At 34.1% G+C, this 22,133-nt stretch overlaps 1 protein-coding gene across 1 annotated transcript in view; it reads left to right on the plus strand.

The window, feature by feature from the left end:
- CNKSR2 (connector enhancer of kinase suppressor of Ras 2) overlaps nucleotides 1-22,133 on the plus strand; it is a gene marked incomplete at its 5' end in the record, with an annotated part of 194,760 nt that overhangs the window by 84,656 nt on the left and 87,971 nt on the right. Inside the window, 2 exons of the mRNA XM_039222554.1 lie at nucleotides 3,999-4,210; nucleotides 21,590-21,679. Coding sequence (XP_039078485.1) covers nucleotides 3,999-4,210; nucleotides 21,590-21,679 — 302 coding nt within the window. The remainder of the gene's footprint in view (nucleotides 1-3,998; nucleotides 4,211-21,589; nucleotides 21,680-22,133) is intronic.

The raw sequence follows: 22,133 nt of genomic DNA on the forward strand, positions 1-22,133 counted from the left end.
CATTTCATATGTTTTTTTTCTAAAAGAGAAAGTTACAGATAACTTTTATGCCCTCTTAAATGTATGCAATGAGGGAGCTTTTGGTGGGGGGAGATAGATGATGAGAAGGGAGAGTTTTGTTTCCCCTAACACTTCTGTATCTACAGTTTCTACTTGATCAGTTCATTAATGTTTCTGTCAGGAAGTAGAGACAATTTGCAAGAGAATGAGTTGCCTTTAAAGTCTATTTTCTAGATTTCTTGAGGCTATATCTCTATTTCATTTCCAGATTTCCATTTGAATTTCTTGGCAGGAGTGAAAGAATACAACTATGTTCCATAATGCATTCTGTCCAAAAGCATTCTGATACCCAGCCTTGTGGAACACAAAAATTATGGAAACAGGCCCGCACTAAATGGGGATAATTAGTACCAATCACAAAGAATTTGGTTCCATTTTTAAATTAGTTGCGCAGTCATTCAAAAACAGTAAATTAAGGTCTCTTATTTTCAAGCCACACTTAATATTTAATTTCTTCAGTATATAAAAGAACTGAAATTCCTTATTTTAATTAATTTTCATCATTCTTTAGTGCTCCTAATGTTTCATTCTCTTAGATATGATGGCACAGACATTTTATGATCTAAATGCTATATGACAACATGGTATGTCTGCAAATACTGTATTGTTGTCTCGTAATAAAACTGTAGTCCATTTTATAAACATTTTAGGTTTTAATTTTGAGAATTAAATATAGCTGTGAGAACATGGTTTATGAGAAGATGTAATTTACTGAGCTGCCATTTCACAAATCTTTCTAGTATATAATTTACAGTCCTATGTTAAATTTACAATCAGATGTACACATCCATCTGATATACTAGTCAAATGCAAGTAGCATTTTAATTCTATTAGGATAGTGTCAGACTTTCTGACTGCTCTTGCATGAGGAGCAATCCAAATATGTGTTTTGGATAGTGACTCTTTTGGTTCGTTTTCATTTTAATTGGAAAGATTTTTATTTCAGTGCAAATGATTATTTAAGAGACCTTATTCCATGGGCTACATGTACAGATAAATATCAGAAAATGACTTTTATCAAATCTCTGCAGTTTTTCAATGTTCTTTCCTTTTCTCTTGAGTAGGGAGCAACTTATTATAAAGAAAATATTTCCTAGACAGAAAATGTTTAAAATATACTTCAGAAGACAAAAGAATAAAATAATCGAGTTCCGTCCTCTGAGTGTGGTAGAGTTATGATTACAGCAATGTATTGAAACCAATAAAAGCTTGAACATGCTATCTAAAAATACTAAAGAGTATAAGAAGTCCAAGTATTAATATGGTGGCATTTGTTTTGTCAGTATTGCTTCATACTTTTAAGGAAATTCATAATTAGAGTGTATCATCTCACTTTAATCGATTCTTAGTCTTTCTTCATATAGTAAAAAATTTTATTTATGTAGGATAAGCATTTTAGTGTTAATTTGAATTGTAAATAATAAAAGCTTTCTTATCTTAAAACCAAAAAATACTTACAAATGGTAGGGCTAGCTGTCAGCTTACATAGAATTTTTTTCATGTGATTATCATTCTTTGAACACATTTATTCCAGAAGTGCCTTTTTCTCTAAAAGACACTCATGTCTGGAGTGAGTGAAATTTCATCAATTTTTTAATATATGTTTTGTGACTGTATGCAGTTTCATTATCATAGTATATACTGCATTTACACACTTAACCACATTTCTTTTTCAGTGACAAAAATCAAGAATTTGTAGGTTTTTGCACAACTCTGAAGTTTAAGCACTAATTTCTCTCATTAATTTTACTCTGAGCCCTTAAATGTAAAGAAAGTCCACTAAAGCAGTGTTCTGACTTTTCATCCATTTCCTTAAATCCTTTTCAGAGTAAAAGTGTAGGTTTATTACATACATAACATTAAGAAAAGTTTTTAATCTGTACAGCAACAAGAATTAATACATTGAGTTATTCAGGGACTCGATGTAAGTACATACACACAAGCACATATACAGAGATATAAATGCAAATAGGCACATACTTATATACACAATGCATGTATCACTTCATCCCACTGCAAAAAATGTTTTTGGTTTGTACATTTCTTATTTCAGCTTTATTTGCAATTGTCTCATATTAGACATGCTTAATAAATCTTCCTTGTTGGTACGAGGCCCTCCTTTTATATCATTATAGAGTAAGTAATACCAGCCCTTCCAATTTTCTGTCACAGGGATATCCATATAAATAGAGCATGGTGAGTTAACTAGGGCTGAATCACCTTCTGATCTCAGCTGCATTAACATTTACGTCACAGGCTTGATAAAAATGTCTGCCCATTTATAGATAGGCAAAACCTTACTCCAGTGCCACAAGTTCGTTAGGCCTGTTTTCAAGCTAATTGCAGCGTCAATAAAAATCTGTCTGCATTTTTTAAATATGCTTTCTTCATGTTGCCTAAGAACTAGCTATCCACTTACAACTTAGCAATAAGCAATACTTTTAAGAAATAAGAGTGAATTAGCAATGTAAATGGCAATCTCAACTTCTGACGAATTAAATACATGAAACAGCTTGCTGATCCAGTCAGTCTTGAGAATAATATTATTCTACTTTTGACATATTTCAAATATGAGGAATGTAGTTCCCATTTGGAGAGACCTAATCTAGACATTTCCATATACCTACAGAAGTGTCCTGTACCATAGTATGAAAGTATAGAAGTTATAGTATTCTTGTTGAACCATAACTCATATTTTGGAATTGACATTAGATTTATAAGCTCATCACTATTTTATAAGACATAATGTAAATTCAAATTTTGTGCTTTTTATCTGTCTTGTTATAATTTACTTTATTCTGTTGATTTAAGATTTCAGTCTTGGTACTTAACATAAAATTAAATTTTTATCAGGTTTGATAGCATTCATGGCACTGTTTAGGGTAGAACTGGAAACAATTAAGAAGTAGTAGAAAATAAAAGTAATGATCTTCAAGAGAAGAAACACTGCATTTACATTCATAGCTGTGTTCTAGAAGACTGGCTTTTCTAACAAAGACTTCATAGCTAGTCAGTGAAACATCATAAAATAAACAAGGTTCAATTTAGCCCATCCTCATGGAGTATTGCTACCAAAATAGCACTCATAAGAGGCCCAATTGCCTGGACTGTGTAATACTGTATGTCAGTAACAGTTTTAGGGATCCCATAAATTATTAGATTTTTCTTTTTTAGAATCCTGTAGAAAAAAATCACCTTGCCATCATCTTAAATTTCACATTTTATCAGGTTTCTCTACTCTCTCTCCACAAGAAATATTGCTGATATGTAATTAAATTTTGATCTATCCATTTAGAATTAGTTCTGTGAATGTATATTTTTACTATTAGATGAGAGGCACAGAATTTAAATACTGAAAGTAATTCTGTTCAGTAAGGTTTATTTTAAATTAATAACAAGCTGTTTGAAATTCATACAGTAATCAGTTTATATAGTGTTAATTTGGTTTTTAAGGCTGCAAATATTGTTACAGAGGTGTTAGTTCTTAAACATGTCTTTGTTTTTAAGCAGTGCAAATATCACTATGAATCAATTAGTTAAATTGGCAGAAGAAAGCTATATTGTTAGCAATTTTAACCTTGTACCTACTGTCTTGAGCCCTAAAAGTAATTTATGTGCTAAGATGATTTCCTTTATGACACAGTACAGTGAAAATGGACCAGAGCAGGAGTTAGAAAATCCATGGCCCATGTCTAGCATTGCCCTTTATTAGCTGTGTGACCTTTAGGCAACTCATTTAACCTCTCTGATCCTCAGCATTTATTTTCTTGCAATATAGGAATAATTAAAAAACTGCCCTCTAAACCTCAAGGAAAGTTTAGAAACATTGGAATATATATTGTATGGGAAGGATATTATTACTATTTTAGACCCTCTCTGCCATTTTACCACTCTGACACTTCCCTACATTCTTCTCCTTTACTTTTCCCTATTTTTAGGGATGAGAAAGGAAACCTTCCTTGTGAAGACCTCAGAGGACATATGGTTGGCAAGCCAGTGCATAAGGGATCTGAATCACCAAATTCATTTCTGGACCAGGAATATCGAAAGAGGTTTAATATTGTTGAGGAAGATACTGTTTTGTACTGCTATGAATATGAAAAAGGAAGATCAAGTAGTCAAGGAAGACGAGAAAGCACCCCGACTTATGGTAAGAGTTCTTTTCTTACACTGACATAAGAACATATGTCTCACATGAGAACCTCTATTTCTTTTCATAGACTTTTGGGTTATGAACATACTTGATTTACTTGATAGCTTTTGAATCTTTATGATTGATTTGTGTCTGTCATGTGCTTCTAATGGAATATCAATAATACGAAGCATGACATTAAACATTATTCTAAATTTTCTAAAGATAGGCAAGAGCAATGAGTAGCATTTTAGCTCTTTAATGATTTATGGAAACCCTGTTGAATCACATGTAATTTTTGTCATGTCAGATTTTACCAAATTGGAATAATTCAAGATTTATTTTTCTTTTTTTTTCAATGAATGCTTCCTACTAACATGATACATAATAGCTTGCTGTGTGTTCTGCACCTGTGAGGACTACTGTATTAAAAAGAGGTCATACACTGTCCAGGGCCTGGCCCTTCAGGAGGTATTTTGGGAGTGCGTTGCGTGCTCTCTGTTGTTGTGACTCTGGTTGCTTTATCCCCCTACTTGTAGTGGTGGTTGGGACCTTCCAGCAGGTGTGTTTTGATTTGTTCATTGAAGAAACCCTGGAAAAAATTTTAACATGACTTATGTAAAATAAACTCCTTATTCCTTAGGGATTAAAAAATGTTTTAATAGATACACTTTCTGGGGAAAATCTCACCTCAATTTTTGTGTTTTTTAAGAAGTTAGAAAATTTGAATGAAGTGGATTTTAACTAGGAAGCACATACCGTATTTAAATGAGAGATGTCCTTACAGTTACCACATACCTAGGATTTTTCATCTTTGACTTCTGTTTTTCCATGCATGACCAAGAAAGCAACCCAGACACAAATGTTTTCACTTGATACATTGTATCTGAAAGATTTGCAGATAAGGTTGCCTAAAGTTGAAGCAGTAAAGCTATGATCCTATTGCAAGAATGAATGGACTTATTTGGAACTCTGTACTCCTCATTTTCAAGTTTTCAGACTAGTCATTTTTCGTGAGGAGCATAGAGAAGGGGAAAGTTAGGATCCTTCCTAACAGATTGATACAGATGATCACTGGGAGCTGAGCAGGAGGAAAGTTTTTTTAACATTTTTTTTCCACTTGCCCTCCTTACATGTCCATCATGGCCATATGCGTCCCTCCTGTGGTCCCAAATGATTAGCCATCATGTACCTTATGCATGTCTTATTTCCTTATAGCTCTTTGGTAATAATTATATATGAGAAGTTTGGCCCAGAATGGTCCTAAACAATAGGAACCATACTTACCTTACATTGTATTATTCTCTGTGCATGTGCTTTTTGTCATAATAATAAGTAATAATATTTTTACTATAGCTCCTCAATTATACTATTCCGGTGGCAATTATTTTGAACTGTCATAATTAGAAGGTATTTGCACCTTTGCTTTCCTCCCCTATTATGCTATAAACCTCTGCAGTAGTGTACAGGCCTGCCATCTTTGTTATCCCTACCCCTGCTTTATCACATAAGATCTTTTATTTTTATTCATTCATTCCACATGTGCTTATTGACTACCTATTATTGGATAAGCGGTAATGTATATCAAGTCCTTTTTTTTTCTTAGAATTCTCTGGCTATTTTCTGCTTATTCTGAAGTATGATTAGAATGTTTAAAGGGAAAATTATAGTCACCAGATGAAGCTGATTACTGATAGCTTTATAAAAAAAATAGGTTACTTGGCTCTTACTTGAATGGCTATGAATTGTTAGTCTCTTCAGGGTACAGTCTAAACCACCTAGTGTCATCATGTTCCATAAATCCTATCTCTCCCAATAAAATAAAATACTGTTTACATTTTAGAAAATTTAGGTATCCTATAGATATTTTATATATTTTTATAAACAACCTAGGAGAAAAGAAATGTATATATACTTAAAAGATTGATACAAAGTAAAATAAAATTCTTTTTAACTTTCGAACATGAAATATAATCTGAACCTTTAGTGGAGATAGTTACAGATATATTTCAGTGAAGATCTAGCACAGCCTGTAGGTTGTTCCAGACAACTAGAAGTTTAATGTATTAAAACCTTTTTAAAATCAGATTGTAAATAATAAATTCTACCTGTCACATACATGAATTTGTGTCCTTAATTTTCCCAAAGATTATTTTTTTCTTAACTAATTCAGCTAACATTTGTTATGAACATAAAGTCATCCAGTCACTGGGGACTCAAAGGTGAATAAAACATAAATTTTCCCTGGAAGTCATTCATAACATAGAGGGAAAATACAAATAAAGGGATGTGTTGGAATTGCTTTAGGAAAGTAGGAAAATGTGAACAAAGTAATGCCTGCAGTCAGCCAGAGTCTTCCTGAGAAGTCACATAAATAAAAGTGACACACTGAGTTTTATATGATGAATAGTCATCCTCTGTGGTTTCTAAATGTTAGTTATCCCCACCCAATACCTGGCACCTTCTGAAACATAGGTCTGAGATCTGAGGGTTTATATAAATCTCTCAGCCCAGACCCTGAGCTTTCCAGTACATATTACTCCAAAACTTTGTAAGCAATTATCGATGACTTCTTTATTTAACCTATAAGGTGGTCCCATTGCATACACTCCCAAGTGTGACAGCATTTCCTTAGGTTTAAAAAATAATGATAATAAAAATTCATAATTCTGCTAATGTATATTGCAAAAAACAAGAGTACAAAAAGTTCATATGTCATATTTTCTGGAAATGACTGTAATTTCACATGTTAGCAGTTGTATGATACCTTAAAATGTAATGAGAAAGTCCTTTAGGCTTACAGTGCTCAACTTAGTTCTCACTTGCAAATATCCTAATCTTGAAGTATGTGAGCTTAGCCACCATTCTTTCCTATTAACTCCACAGATTACCTGTTTATTCAAGAAGGTTTAGAGTTAAGATTTTAAGAGTATAAATAGAATTTTGACAAGCAAGGAGAAACATGACTCAGTTCTTAGTATGTTCTTTTGGTTAAATATGTATATACTTGTCGTATTCTCTTAGTGCATTAATATTTTAAAGTTAGGTATATAAGGGGCACCTGGGTGGCTCAGGTTGGTTAAGCGTTCTGACTCTTCATTTCAGTTCAGGTCATAATCTCATGGTTTCTGAATTTGGGCTCCACCTCGGACTCTACACTCTGTCTCTCTGTCTCTCTCTATATCTCTCTCACACACAAAATAAATAAATAAACCTTAAAAAATAAATAAAATTAGATATATAAGACAAAAATATTTAGGGAAACTGTCATTGGACACAGTGACAAAGAAAAGATGTAAAGAAAAATGCTCGAAAATATCCTAATTGTGCGTTTAAAAATACATCCTTAACTAAGGTTCTCATTTTATATCATAGACCTACTAGTTGTTGCTAAGAGTGAGTTTTAAAAAGAATAATTATTTCCCTTAAGCTATCAGAGAAGTATCATATGGATAGACAATGGATGGCCCTTTTAGAAATAATGATATTTATATATGCCAGGCACTGTTCTAGACATTTAAAAGGCATTGACCTGGGATGCCTGGGTGGTTCAGTCGGGTAAGCGTCCGACTTCGGCTCAGGTCATGATCTCACAATTTGTGGGTTCAAGCCCCATGTCGGGCTCTGTGCTGACAGCTCAGAGCCTGGAGCTTGCTTTGGATTCTGTGTCTCCCTCTCTCTTTCTGCCCCTCCCCTGCTCAATTTCTGTCTCTCAAAAATAAATTTAAAAAAAATTAAAGTCATTGACCCATTTAATCCTTACAATAACCCAGTGAGGCAGTTGCTAATAGAATGCTTATTTTACTGATGGGTTAAGGAACTTACCCAACTAATAAGTGGTAGAGCCTGGATTAAGTACCCGTGGATATTTGTGGACTCTGTCAGTGATACTAGCTAACTAAATGTGATGAAAGTAATTTGCTAATTTATAGAGAAATAATTTCCACAAATTGTGTTATTCCTTCCAAATTCAATCATTTGATTTCAGGCAAGCAGAAGTAGGTCTGATTTTTTATGTTCTTGTATATGCTGTTTCATATTTAGTGGCACTAGAGTAAACATGTTTTTACAAATACATGGTCCTGACAGACCTTAGTAAAAGGTAGCTAAATTGAGGGGTAAAATTAGTAACGATGTGTTATGTCCTTTTTAAATGAGAGAACATAAAATAGGTTTTACTTAGCTAAAAAGACAGGTGAGAATAATTTCTGGAAACACGGAGACAGTAGGGAAAGCAGCCTAGATAGGTGGTTAGTAGCATGGACTGTATCATCATCAGCCCCACTTGGTAATCCTGTCTTTTATCTAATTACTCTAGTATGAGCTTGGGGATGTTGGTCTCAATTTTCTCCTTTGTTAAATGAAGGTGACAATACCTGCCTCATGGACCTTTTGTGAGAATTTCATGACAGTGCATTGTAAGTTGCCTAGAAAGGTGCCTAGCATGTGCGAGGTATTTATTTTCATTGTTATCACTGTTGCATAGAAGCTTTAGTATTGTGAAGAGAATAGATATTAAGTATTCTCACCCCACAGAAAAAAAAAGAATAACTATGTGAAGTGATAGATATGTTAAAATAGCTTGACTGTGGTAATCATTTCAAACTTCTATGTGTATCAAATCATCATTTTATATACCTTAAATATTTACTATTTTTATTTGTCCATTATACCTCAATAAAGGTGGATAAAAAACTGAAATAACTTAAAGATCTCAAGAAGTAAATAACAATAATATCAGACATTTTAAATTATTTGAAGAATAAGATGGGGTGAATAAACAGTTCAATTAAAAAAACTTTAATGTGAAAATTAAAAGAGGGGAAAAGAGGACAACATTAAATCACTTTAACTGTTTGGTCTCATCTGCTCACGCTTCAAAGGCAAAGGTTCAAATGTGATGAGATCAGTTGCTTGGCAACTTTTCAGAATGGTAATGTTCCCCATCAGCTTTCCCTTTGGCTCTTCAAGACTCTTTGCACTTGCTATTCCATCACACCACATTCCTATGCAGAGAAACCTGCTAAAAGGTAGATGCAGTTGGCTGAGTTCCTTTGTGGCTGTGAGTGGTCATATTTTATAAGAATAGGAGGAATACATATTTTTTACAAAAATATCACATAATAGTATTGGCTTAAAGGAATCCAGACCTTTTCTGACCTATTGAGAATCCAGGACCTCACAAAAAACACATGAATGAGTGCAAAACTGTTAATTTAGAAGTTCTCATCAATGTTACTTGTATACATTGTGCATTGAGGAAAATTAATTTTTGTAGCATACCTGCACATTTTCCACTCAAGTAGTTGAGACAAGAGAAAACTAACTGTCATGTCCCTCTTATCCACATGAATAGCAAATGGCCTGAAATGACTTCCAACAGCATGGTGAAGGACCTATGGGCAATAACACTATAAACTATTTTGTCAGTGTGAGGAAATTATTTGTAGGCTCCAGGGTCTTTTATCATACTTCAACATCATCTTTCTTTCTTTTTGTCATACCACATCATTCTAACTTTTGGTCACTTAAATTATAATTAATAGCACCATTTAAAACATTTCTTGGGGCCCCTGGGTGGCTCAGTTGGTTGAGTGTCTGACTCTTGATTTCAGCTCAGATCATGATCTCATGGTCCTGAAATCGAGCCCTGCATCAGGCTCCAGTCTGTTTGAGATCCTCTCTCTCCTGCTCTCTCTGCCCATCTCCTGCTCACACACATATGCTCACACAATCTCTTTCTCTCTCTCTCTCAAAAATAAATAAATGTTAAAAAATAACAATGATAAAATAAATAAAAAATTTCTTAAAGGATCATGTATATACAGTACATTCATACTTCTTTATTTCTGAATATAAGCCTGCTCTTTCCTGTGATTCTCAAATGTAATTCTTTATCATCAGTTAAAAGTTCAGCTGTCGTTCATCAGCTATGCTAGAAAGAAAAGAAATTGAGATTCTCACCACAGGAAATGTTTGTTATCAAGCAAAGTGTACCGTTTCCAAGGCAAAACTAGCCATAGAAATAGAAATTAGTGAATCAAAAGTGTGGAAATATGAGATGCATACTCTACTCATATGAATTCTTAGTCCTTTGGACTTAATACATTTCATAAAGACTACATGTTGATTAGCTTCACAAAATAATTTTCAATATCAAGCTGCTGGTGATATGGGACCATGTAATGGTTAGAATTGTAGTTCAGCAGTATTTGGAGAGAAAGAGAAAATTGTCTGTTTGTAATGTAAAAATCAGAGTAATCTGTGAAGGAAGACAGTCTTCTTTAATTCATGCAATTTTACTGATAGAAATAGCAGAGCATGAGTTTTGATGTCAGATAGATCTGAATTTGGTGTCACAGATTGGCCTTTAATAACTGATTGACCTTGAACTTGATTCTTAGCCTCACTACATTTTTCCTTATCTGCAAAATGGAATTGCAACACTACCTACGGTATTTTTATGATAATTAAATGAGATAATGTGTGTCTGGTACTTAGTACTATTCTTGTCACATGGAAAATGCTCAAGAAATAGTATCTAAATGCCATAATCTATTACTCCTAGTCACAAATAAAAATGTCCCAAAGATTGTCAAGCACCTGTGAATCAAATTAACACGTCTTCTTCTCCCTGTGGAGGAATTTAATAAAAGACAAAAGAGCCAGAAGTGTTTCCTTAGTTTGGTTCCTCTAGCTACCCAATAACCAGCCATTTAAATCATAGCAATTGAAAGAAATATGAATATGGGTTACCTGAGTGGCTCAGTTTGTTAATCATCTGACTCTTGATTTCAGTCCAGGTCATGATCTCACAGTTGGTGAGATCCAGCCCTGCTTCAGGCTGTGCACTGGTAGTGTGGAGCCTGCTTGGAATTCTTTCTCTCCCTCTCTCTCTGCCCCTCCCCTGCTTATGTGTTCACTCTCTCTCTCACTCTCACTCTCTCTCTCAGTCTCCTCTCTCAAAATAAATAAAACTTTTTTAAAAAAATAAAAAAGAAATATGAATAAAGTTTGTTTCTTTTGGTTTGGTTTGTTTCTTTTCTTTTGAAAAGCAGAAGGAAGAGCGTTCAAATAGGTATTACACTAGAAACTGCTGATCCAAGTCTTTTGAGTTCCATTATGGAAACCACTAGCTCATACTCTGGGCAGAAGGACCTAAATATGACCTTACAGCTACAGAATTCTGAAAACAGTTTTGACCCCACACCTTTTTTTAAAATTTAAGATTGACTGCTAGGGGAAAAAAGGAGAGCAAAAATAATATATAAAATAAATAAAATAGTTGGAGACTCTCAGAAAATGAAACCAGGCAAGAAGAAAAACAGCCTGAACAAATTAAAATGTCAGGTAATGGATAAAATAGTGAGATCAAGAAAAAGGGACTCTTAAACAAGTTCCAGAGTATCCATATGTGGATAAAATGGAAAGATGAGCAAACCAAGTCAACAAAGCTGATGCAACAATTATCAGAGGAAAAAAGTAACTCTTTAAATGAATTAATTGACAAAAAGATATGAATGTGAAATAGTGCTTCCCTTAAAGACAAAATGGGAATCCAAGAATAGGAACCACCTAATTCAGTGGTTTTCAGCTGGGTCAGTATTGCCCTCCAGGGGACATTTGGTACTTTGGGGGGTCTAACTGGGGGGTAGAAATGCTACTGACATCTAGTGGGTAGAGACTCAGGATGCTAGTACACATCCTACAAAGAACAGGACAGCTCTCAACAATAAAGAATGATCCAGTCCAAAATATCAACAGTGATGTTCTTAAGAAACTCTTAGCAAAAAAAAGAAAAAGAAAAAGAAACCCTTAGGTAACTTAAGAATCAGCTGCAAACAGATTTAATACAGAAGCAGGTATATATGACTAGAAAATCAGAAAGGTCTTCTATGACACAGGGTCAGTTGCCTTTTTTTAATTCAAAAAAATCAGTGAAATTATTGCCCTGGAAATATAGACCTACATTTATTCACAATTAGTGTATTCTCTGGACAGAAGTAGTAAAATGTTGTGAGTGTGTGGGATGATCTACCCTGCTGTACAATAGAAAACCTAATCATGGCATTCCCTGGGAGCAGGAGGGGACCCATTGTCCCTAGTATGCATTTTCTCCTATAGAAAAAAAGGTGTAATAAATGGCAGCAAGGTAGAATTTAAATAGACTGGTTAGTGTTAGCTTTCACATCACAGTGTGGCTTAAGGATCCATCATTTTCCCAAATATGTTCTTCAGATCTCTAGTTCTAAAAGAGGAGGTTTGTAAAAGAAAGAGGTTTTCTGGTTAAATATGACTGAGAAGCTCTGAATGTTTTATCTCCTTGTTGGCAACTAATAAATCCACATTAGCGTACTAAAGGCTTTGAAGGTCGTCTTGAATTTAGATTAGATTATTGTTTCCCAAATGTATTTGTACATTGAATCTTTTTTGATTTTGGTCACAAAATACTTATTAACCTCCCAACAGAACTAATGTTTGATAGAGTATATTTTGGAAAATACTTAAATAGCCTTTTGTAGTTCCTCTTGAAGACCTATATACTGGGGCACCTGGGTGGCTTACGTGGTTAGGTGTCTCACGTTATGTTAGGCTCAGGTCATGATCTCCCTCCCAGTTTGTGGGCTCAAGCCCTGTGTCTGTGCTGATAGCTCAGAGCTTAGAGCCTGCTTCAGATTCTGTCTCCCTTTCTCTCTGCCCCTCCCCTGCTTGTGTTGTGTCTCTCTTTCTCTCTCTCTCAAAAATAAACATTAAAAAAAATTTTAAGACCCATACACCAATGATAAAAATCTCTTTGTGTTTTAAGTTCCAAACAGCTGACTTAATAGGTTAGCATTTGGAAAAGCCTCTATTCTTCAACTGAAGCCTACCCAGCAGACGGATTATTGAATGTCATCTTCATTTTTATCTTGCAGAAAAGCCATTTTCTAGAGTAAATCTTATTTGTGATAAAAGTCCAAACTCAAGTAATAAGTACTTACTTAAAAGATCAGTGCATGGTGTTCTATACTCCAGGCTCCTTGTAAAATTACTGGTATTACTGCAAAACAATTTACCAGAAATCTTAGAGGAAATAGATCCTCAGTGGGGGCAGAAAATGTCAGCTGTTGCACTGAATCTTGTTAAAGAAGAGATGACTAAAAATTGTACATTGATCACCTTAATGACTATAGGCATTAGAGCAAATAATTAAGACAATATACGACCATTTAAAAGTATACATATGGTAACCTAGCATTGTTTTGTAAGTCTCTAAGCTTATAAGTTGACACATCATGTCACAACAATGTATTTTCCATCTTTGTTAAGGTGATGGACAGCAAATGAAAAGTTACATCCACAGTTTTATGTTTTTATCCTCCATTAGGTCTTCACATAGCTTTTAAGAATTTTTTACAAGACTTGCAAACTGGCAGAGAGGACACGTAAACAAAAGCAGTAATCATACATCATTAAATTAATTTTGAAGAAAAATGAATTGGATTTTTGTGTAATGTAATGGTCTTGAATTCATTGCCAAGGCAATCTCATGTAGTGAAGAGAGCACTGATAGGAAGTTAAAAGTATACTCAGTCAGTTAAGCATCCGACTTGGCCTCAGGTCATGATCTCACAGCCCCACACTGGGCTCTGTAGTGACAGCTCAAACCAGCTCAAACCTGGAGCCTGATTTGACTTTTCTATCTCCTCTCTCTCTGCTGCTCCCCTGCTTGCATTCTGTCTCTCTCTCTCTCTCTCTCTCTCTCTCTCTCAAAAATAAAAAATAAACGTTAAAAAATTTTTTTAAGTATATTCATGGACTGACTCGAAAACAGACTACCAGGGAAATCTTGAGAAATTAACTTTGGTGTGTCTTAAGATTTTCATCTCTCCCTTTCTTTCTGCTTTCACTGAGTAATGTAATCCCAAAAAGAAATATATATGAAAGGAATTCTAAAGTTATTACAAGATGCCATTCTGTTTATTTCAAAAGAGAGTCTCCATTTGATGAGTCTTAATCATTGTCTTTTTTACTCTTCATGAAAAAAAAAGTTGACCCTTCCATATGTTGATATTTTCAAGATACTGCTTTACTAAGATTTTTTAAAGTACAGTGACTAATATTACACTGTATGTTAACTAACTGGAATTTAAATAGAAACTTGAAGCTACAAAAATAAAATAAATAGAATGCTTTTTAATTTGTATTTGTTTAACTTGAAAATAGAATGTTTTAAACCAAATAATATTTACATACTCATGTCATCTTTCTTGTCAACTACGATAGTAATTCTGAGCACAACACAGAGCAAGGATAGTTTAGCATAGCTCATTTTTTTCAGCCACCAGAGCCTTCAGAGGAGGACGCAGAATTCTTTTTGCCACTGAAACTATATTTAAACCATCTGAATCCTTCCTAGTCCTCACATACCCGAAAGAATTGACTCTGCACAGTGGCAAACATGTCAACTTAGAAAAACCGGTCTTTCCAAACTCCAGTGTGTACTGCACAGTTGCTCTCTTGGTAGAATGTTTACAAAAGATAATTTGGTTCAAAATATAATTAGCCTTGAAGTCAAGTGTTAAAAGCCCCATGTAATTTTTGATATGGTTCAAAATTTTCTCCTTCAATAACTTTTATGTTAATCCCCGTTTACAGTCTAGATCACTTTTAGAAAGCAATAGGAAAATTTACAAATAAGATGTAGCTTATTCTTTGAAATGAGATTTTAATTGTTTTTGTCCTCCATTAATGAAACTGAAAAGACTTCAAGTTAATAATAATTGGGTTTGTATTTGATTTAGATTGTTATGAGAGTTTAAAGCCAATACTTAAATAATCATCACATTGCAATGTTTACAATCCAGCTTTTTCCCAAGTTCTTCTATCCAAAAATGAAACTTTAAAAATATGACCCTAAAGATCAAAGTGTCTGTTTTTACTTACTTTATTAGATCCAGATATATTGCCTTTATTCTTAAAAAATTACTGACTTTCCATTCAATTCCATTTTATTCCTCTTTAAATGTGTGATCGTCTACCTTAAATTACCTCGGGATGTTTTCATAGAAATGCAGTCAACCATCTGAAAGTAATTTTTCTGTCTGGTATGTGGGGAGTTTGATGGGTATATGTGGAATGCTTGTAGCTTAACATTCCTTACTATACTCATTTTCATCAAAATATTGGCTAAAATATTCAGAACAGATGTGTATATGTGTGTATGTATGTATATATTTTTTCTCCTTAGACTCTAGAGAAAGTTTTTTTTTTTTTTTGTGAGCATTAAAGGGTATGTCAGACTTAAGGAGACATTTCTCTTTAGTCTTTTTTCCAGTTCTTTGGTAACTATAAGAGAGAAGATTGCTTCTCATGTGCTGTTTATCACCCTAAAATTTACTGATTTTAACATGTTTGAACAGAGAATTAAAAAGGTGGGGGAATAAATACAGTTGGAAAAAGGCAGCAATTCAGTAGTATTTCAAAGACATCAAGGATAGCCTAAATTGGGAATGTTTCTGCATATCCAGAGGCAGGACTTCTCTAGTTCTAACTCAATTACCAAACAGCTCTCTAGAGCTTAATATGTTAAAAATGAAAGAGGGGGAGAGGGAGGGAGTCAAACCATGAGAGACTCTTGAATACTGAGAACAAACTGAGGGCAGATGGAGTGGGGGAAGGGGGGTGATGGGCATGGAGGAGGGCACTTGTGAGGATGAGCACTGGGTGTTAGATGGAAACCAATTTGACAATAAACTATTTTTAAAAAATAAAAATAAAAATAAATGAAGGAGGTTGGTCAGGTTGACATCCCTCGTTAGAAGGAAGCAAGGGAGGGAGGAAGGGGAAGGGAAGGAAAATTGATGGGGAGAGGAATGGAAAGTTGACAGGAAGGAGAAGGAAACTATGAAAATAAAAATTGATGGTATAACTCCCACTCTTTTCAGTCCAGTGTGTGTGGAATGACCCGTTTTCTTTTTAACAAGTTATCAGTCACTAAATATTGAACAGTTACTATGATTAAGGCACTGTGCTGTGGGCTGGAGATACCATAGTAAACAACAGAGAAAGTTTCCTTGTGAAATTTATATTCTAGAAGAGGGGCAGAATTCAAGCAGCTGCTTTTATAAATACTTACTTGACTATAAATGGCACTCTATGAAGAAAAACTACAACAGAAAATGAGAACAAATACAGAGAAATCCAACCAAGAGTAAGGGCAAGGAGAGTATCCCTGAAGAAATAACATTTTTGCTTAGCTCTCAAGGGTGTGTGTGTGTGTGAATTTAGCAAGAGAAGAAGAGAGGAACGTCAGAGGAGGCCAGAGTCCTGGGTGCCATCTGAAGACAGTTTTACAAGAAGGAAGTAATTCTCTGTGTCAAATGCTGCAGATAGATCAGAAAAGTCAAGGGTCCTAAGAATTGTCTACTGGATTTAGCAACATGAAGGTGCTAGAGACCTTGACAATAGCAGTATTGGTATAGTTTCAGGGGCAAGAGCCTAATCAGAATACATTCAAGAAAGAGAGAGGAGGAAATTCCACATAAAAGTGAGATCCTACACTGTTTGTCTTTCTGTGTCTGGCTTTTTTCACTTAGCATAATGTCCTTTGGATTCATTCATGTTACCACAGATTTAAGATTTCTATCTTTGTATGGCTGAATAATACTCTGTTGTATACATATACCACATTTTCTTTATCCATTCATCCATTAATGGACACTTAGATTGTTTCCCTATCTTAGCTATTATGAATAATGCTACAATGAATATAGAAGTTCATACATTTCTTCAAGATACTAATTTCATTTTCTTTGGATATATTCCCAGAAATATGGTTGCTGGATCACATGATAGTTCTATGTTTTTTTGAGGAAAATCAATACTGTTTTCCATTTTATACTTGAAATTTGAGGGTAGTCCTCACTTGTTCTCACCACACATACACTACACATATAAATGGCAACCATGTGAGGTGAAGGCTGTGTTACCTGAATTATGGTCATCATTTCACATCATATATGTATATTAAGTCACCACACTGCACACCTTAAAAAATCATTTTTCAGAGCCTTAACATATAACATTTTTATTTGTCAATCATGCCTCAATAAATCTGTTAAAGAAAGGAGAAGAATTAGAGACTGAGAATATAAACAAGGCTTTTAGGAGTTTTGCTGTAAAAGGGAGAAGAAAAATGAGGTGGTAGAGGGATAGTTTGCTGCTGAAGAGAGGTGGCATTTTTGTTTTTTAAAGATTGGAGAAATTACAGCATATTTGTTTGCTAATTGGAATCATTGGATAGAAAGGGAAAAATTGATGCTGTAGGAGAAAGAAATGAGCATTGCTTAAGAGATACCTTTGAGTAAGTAGGAGGGACTAGCATCCAGTGAACAGCTTACTAATTTGGGATATCCATGTCTCACATCCTTCCTTTCAAACATTCAAAAAAAACTTTAATCAATACCTGCTCTGGGTCAAAGTATTTTCCCAGAGTACTCATAACAAAGATACCTAAGACCTAATTTCTTCAGAAAGTAGAAAAACCTCTAACAGACAGATATAATTCAGTATAATAATATATAATAATACATGTATACCAAAAGCACTAGCAAAGAGCCCAGGAGAGTGAGCAGCTAGCTCTGTCAAAGGGCACTGTGGAATTTGCAACAACACCAAATATGCTTTATTATCTAAGGAAGAAGTTAGTTTATTTTCAAGCAATTCTATATAGTAGTAACACAAAGCAATTTCATTTTAAAACAAGTAGTTTAGATCATTATAAAGTACTTCATCATTGTCAGTATTCTTAAAATTATATTTAGTGTTTTATTTGTGTTTAATTACAGCTAAATATTGTTCATAATAAAAAACTGCTTACCATCAATTTCAGACTAAAATTCAAACAAAATCCAAAAATAATGATCTTTCAACTCTACTACATTTATTAGAATACGGGTACACAGTACATAATTCTCACCTCTCTGGAAATCCAAGTTAGAAAACTTCAGATGTACGACAGATATGAAAGCTAAGTAACAAAATTGTTTAACTGTGAGACATTAGCACAGAGATATCATAAGTGTTTTATGCTTAGAGGAATAAAAAAATTACTCTGTGAGCAAGTGGTCAGCAAAATTTTTAAATGGGCTATTATCTTTTTTTTACTATATTCTTGGCTATAATTATTAATTTTCATCATTAGTAAATATAAGTGTCATTACCTAAAGAGATGTCTTAAAGTTTTTCAGATTATTTTTCAGAGATTATTAATTTCTGTACAGTTACATAAAGAATGAATCAAATGTGTTTAGTAAGCCTTTAGAAGCCATACAAACATAAAAACACTTTGTATGTATTAATAATAGAGTACATTTGATTTAAATCTAACAATAATGCTTGTAGTACTCTCTTTTTTTTAGCCAGTAGTACTACAGCAACAAGCCGTAAAGTTTTTTTTTCCATTTGAACTTTGCTGTTTTGTGAAATTAAAATACTGCTATACATATGCAGTAGCAAATAATTCTAAGCTGCAATCAAAGAATTCTGTATTTGGAATTAGAAATAACTTAAGCCATTGTCTCTTTTTCAATTTGCCAAGGACTGCTGTTTATGTAAGAATGTTACCTCTATTGAGTCTGTTTCAATATTGCAGCACAATAAAAAACTTTGTAAAAGGAGCAATACTTATAAGAATATGATTTCTTAATTATTAAATAATACTTTTTAAAATGGTAGTGTTTACTTGCATTGCTAAATTCATAGCTTTATAACTAGTAAAAGCAAAAGACTGTTATCTTCCAAAAGTACATTTTAATTAAGATTTTGATCTGTTTTTATTTAATTAAATACGTTTTTCTCAGTTTTATGTTAGCAATATATAATATACTTCTATTTAAAAATCACCAAAAAGTGTTTAATCTTCTGCAAATTTTTTCCTGTGCTTAATAATATAACCAGACATATCAAAGGTTTAATTACATACCTCAATGACTTAGCTCCTTGAGAATCTCAGAGAAGATGACCCAAAATATAACAAATACAATTGTGTATTTCATATTCTGTGTGTGAAGTATGTTTCTTCTTCTTTCTGTGCTTATATATATTTGACTTCAACCAATCAATTCTTTGAAAACTATCAAACTACTTTAAAATAAGATATAGAGCAAGTAAAACAACTGCTTATTTATTAAATTATTTACTTTCCAGAAGATTTTCTTGGTGACGTGTAGAAACAGTGTTAGAACTATAAATTGCTTCAGTTTCAGTGCACATGCTGAAATTGAGTTTATTTAAAAAACTGAATCCTGAAGAAATAAATTGTAGTTTTGAAAACACAGAATTCCAAACACTGAAAATCTGGAGGACTGAATCTGACAAGTAGTTGAATCGACATGATAAAAGGAGACCTTTCCTAAAACCCTTACACTATGCTAGGAGGACAGAATATATTGACCGGCATCAGCTGTCCCTAAGCTTTCCCTTTGTAAAAGTGCAGAGATCTACTCTATGATAATTTTGGAATCTTAGGTGATTGTTTTTAAAGTCATTTTCATACTTTGAAAGGAAGCCATTAAATGAACACTACATTTTTGACTCATTAATAATTTTATCATATCTAGTTCATCTTCAGACTTTCCAGGAACTTAGCAAAATATACTAGGTAAACTCTATCATTGTACATAATATAAATACATAAGGTTACATTTTCCATAGGAACAGAATTAGAAGTCTCCTAATGGAATTTTTTAAAATACATGAACTGATCATAGTAATTGATCATGAAATTTAGCTGGACAAGGAGGGAAATGAAGAGGATATACAGTGAGGTGTTGGAAGGTGAGGTGATCAGTAGATTAAGGAGGAGGATATTTGGACTTGGAGTGCTGTAGGGATGCACTAGAAATACAGAAAGTGGTAGTTGAGAAGTGGGATGCTTGAAGGGCTTACAGCCTTTGGAGATGACAAGGTTAAGCATATGACCACAGGAATAGGAGAAGAAGAGAACCTCAAGAAACTCAGTGACCAGAGTATTGGAGGTTGAATATTGAAGTCCCCAAGAATTATGGCACAAGTGGTGTTTAAGTCCTTACATTTCAACCCTGGCACTACATACTTCCCAACTGTGTGTCCTTTGGCCAGTTACACAACCTGTCTCAGTTTCTTCATCTGATAAAATGAGGGTAATGATAATATATTTCTCATAAGAATTAAACAATTTAATACTTATAAAACCACCTTAGACAATATTGACACATGAGTTAGTACTATTGTCATGATCATCATTATCACGGTTATGATCTAGTCCTGTGTGAGATTTGCTTTTCATTTAAAGTTTATTTAGTGATTATTGTATGCAACACATTGTGCTAGGTATCCTTTTTAAACTTCTGTATGATTTGCTTTGGCTCTTGTGTGCTTCAAGAATTTCAACTTGATCAAAAATAATACACTGAAGCCTCACCAAAAAGATATCCTTGAAGTCTGTGCCATGAGTTCTCCTTGCTTAAAGTAAAATGCTGTTGGGGTGCCTGGGTGGCTCAGTTGGCTAAGCATCCGAATTCAGCTCAAGTCATGATCTCACAGTTCATGGGTTCGAGCCCTGTGTCGGGCTCTGTGCTGACAGCTAGCTCAGAGCCTGGAGCCTGCTTCTGATTCTGTGTCTCCCTCTCTCTCTGACCCTCCCCTGCTCATGCTGCCTCTCTCTCTCAGAAATAAATAAAACATTAAAAAATTTTTAAAGTAAAATGCTGTTTAGGAAGAATATAGACCTAGAGGGAAACAGAATAGGTCAAAGCAGCGATTACTTGAATCTGGAATCTAGACTTGTTTGCAACAGCGAAAGAGATGCTTGGGGACAGAGCCAGCTATAGGCCCTAAAAGGGAATGTAGCCATATTGCTGAAGCATGGTGGTGGATCCAAAATGTATTGTGACAGGAGTTAAGAGACAGCAAAAATGGAAAGTTAGCATTACAGTGTTCCAACATGAAACAGTGGGTTGATGTCCTTGCAGGCAGGTTAAATGCAAGAGGCTACTGTCTTGGAGATTGGCTATCAAGATGTAAACACTTGGGCATTGGAGAACAAGACTGAAGATGAAGTAAAATTCCTAAAATAATGATACTCTTTGTAAAGGACCATACACTTAAAGTCTAGGGCTCCTAAGAAAGTAAAACCTAGGCTATTATTAACTATTTATAAAAGAATGCCTTAAAATTACATTATCATCTGGCCAATTGCCACAGGCAGTTTCACCTTCTGGCTCAAAACACACATTTTTCATCTACACAAATGCCAACCATAACGTTGCATATGCGTGAGTGTGTTTTGCAGACTGTAGCTAAAAATCAGTGTTAAGTTTGAGCAGACATGGGGAAGGAAAACAATGTGATGTGAATTTTGTTCTCTGTGTTTAGGCAAGCTACGACCAATATCTATGCCAGTGGAATATAATTGGGTAGGGGACTATGAAGATCCAAATAAGATGAAGAGAGATAGTAGAAGAGGTAAGTGTTCTAGAATTTCAGTGTAGGCTGGGTTGTTGGAACAAAAAGCAAATTTATATGTTCTTTAAATAGGATGTTATGGCTTCAGTGGAAAACTTCATTCTGTCATTGACTTTATGATACACCCAAACCACCTCAGACCAGCATTTGACTATCTTGATATATTATTAAATAGATATCTTCTCTGAATGTCTCTTAAGGGATTCAAGGTAGATAAGCACAGTGTTAAAAAATAAATATCTGATTGTTATTTGAAAATTACAATTTGAAAAACAAGGTCAGAAGTGTGAAACTGCATAAAAGAGTTAAGCTCAGTGAATAGGAAGAGTTTGTAATCAGTCCCCAAATGGTCCGCAATGCAACCTAATTACTTTTGTATTAGTAAAATCTTAAAATGAACATTGACATACATGAGTTTACTAATGGAAACTGGGCCACTGACTCTAATGAAAAC

Source organism: Hyaena hyaena, unplaced genomic scaffold (assembly GCF_003009895.1).
Source record: "Hyaena hyaena isolate Hyena2069 unplaced genomic scaffold, ASM300989v1 scaffold_1158, whole genome shotgun sequence".
Lineage (NCBI taxonomy): Eukaryota > Metazoa > Chordata > Mammalia > Carnivora > Hyaenidae > Hyaena > Hyaena hyaena.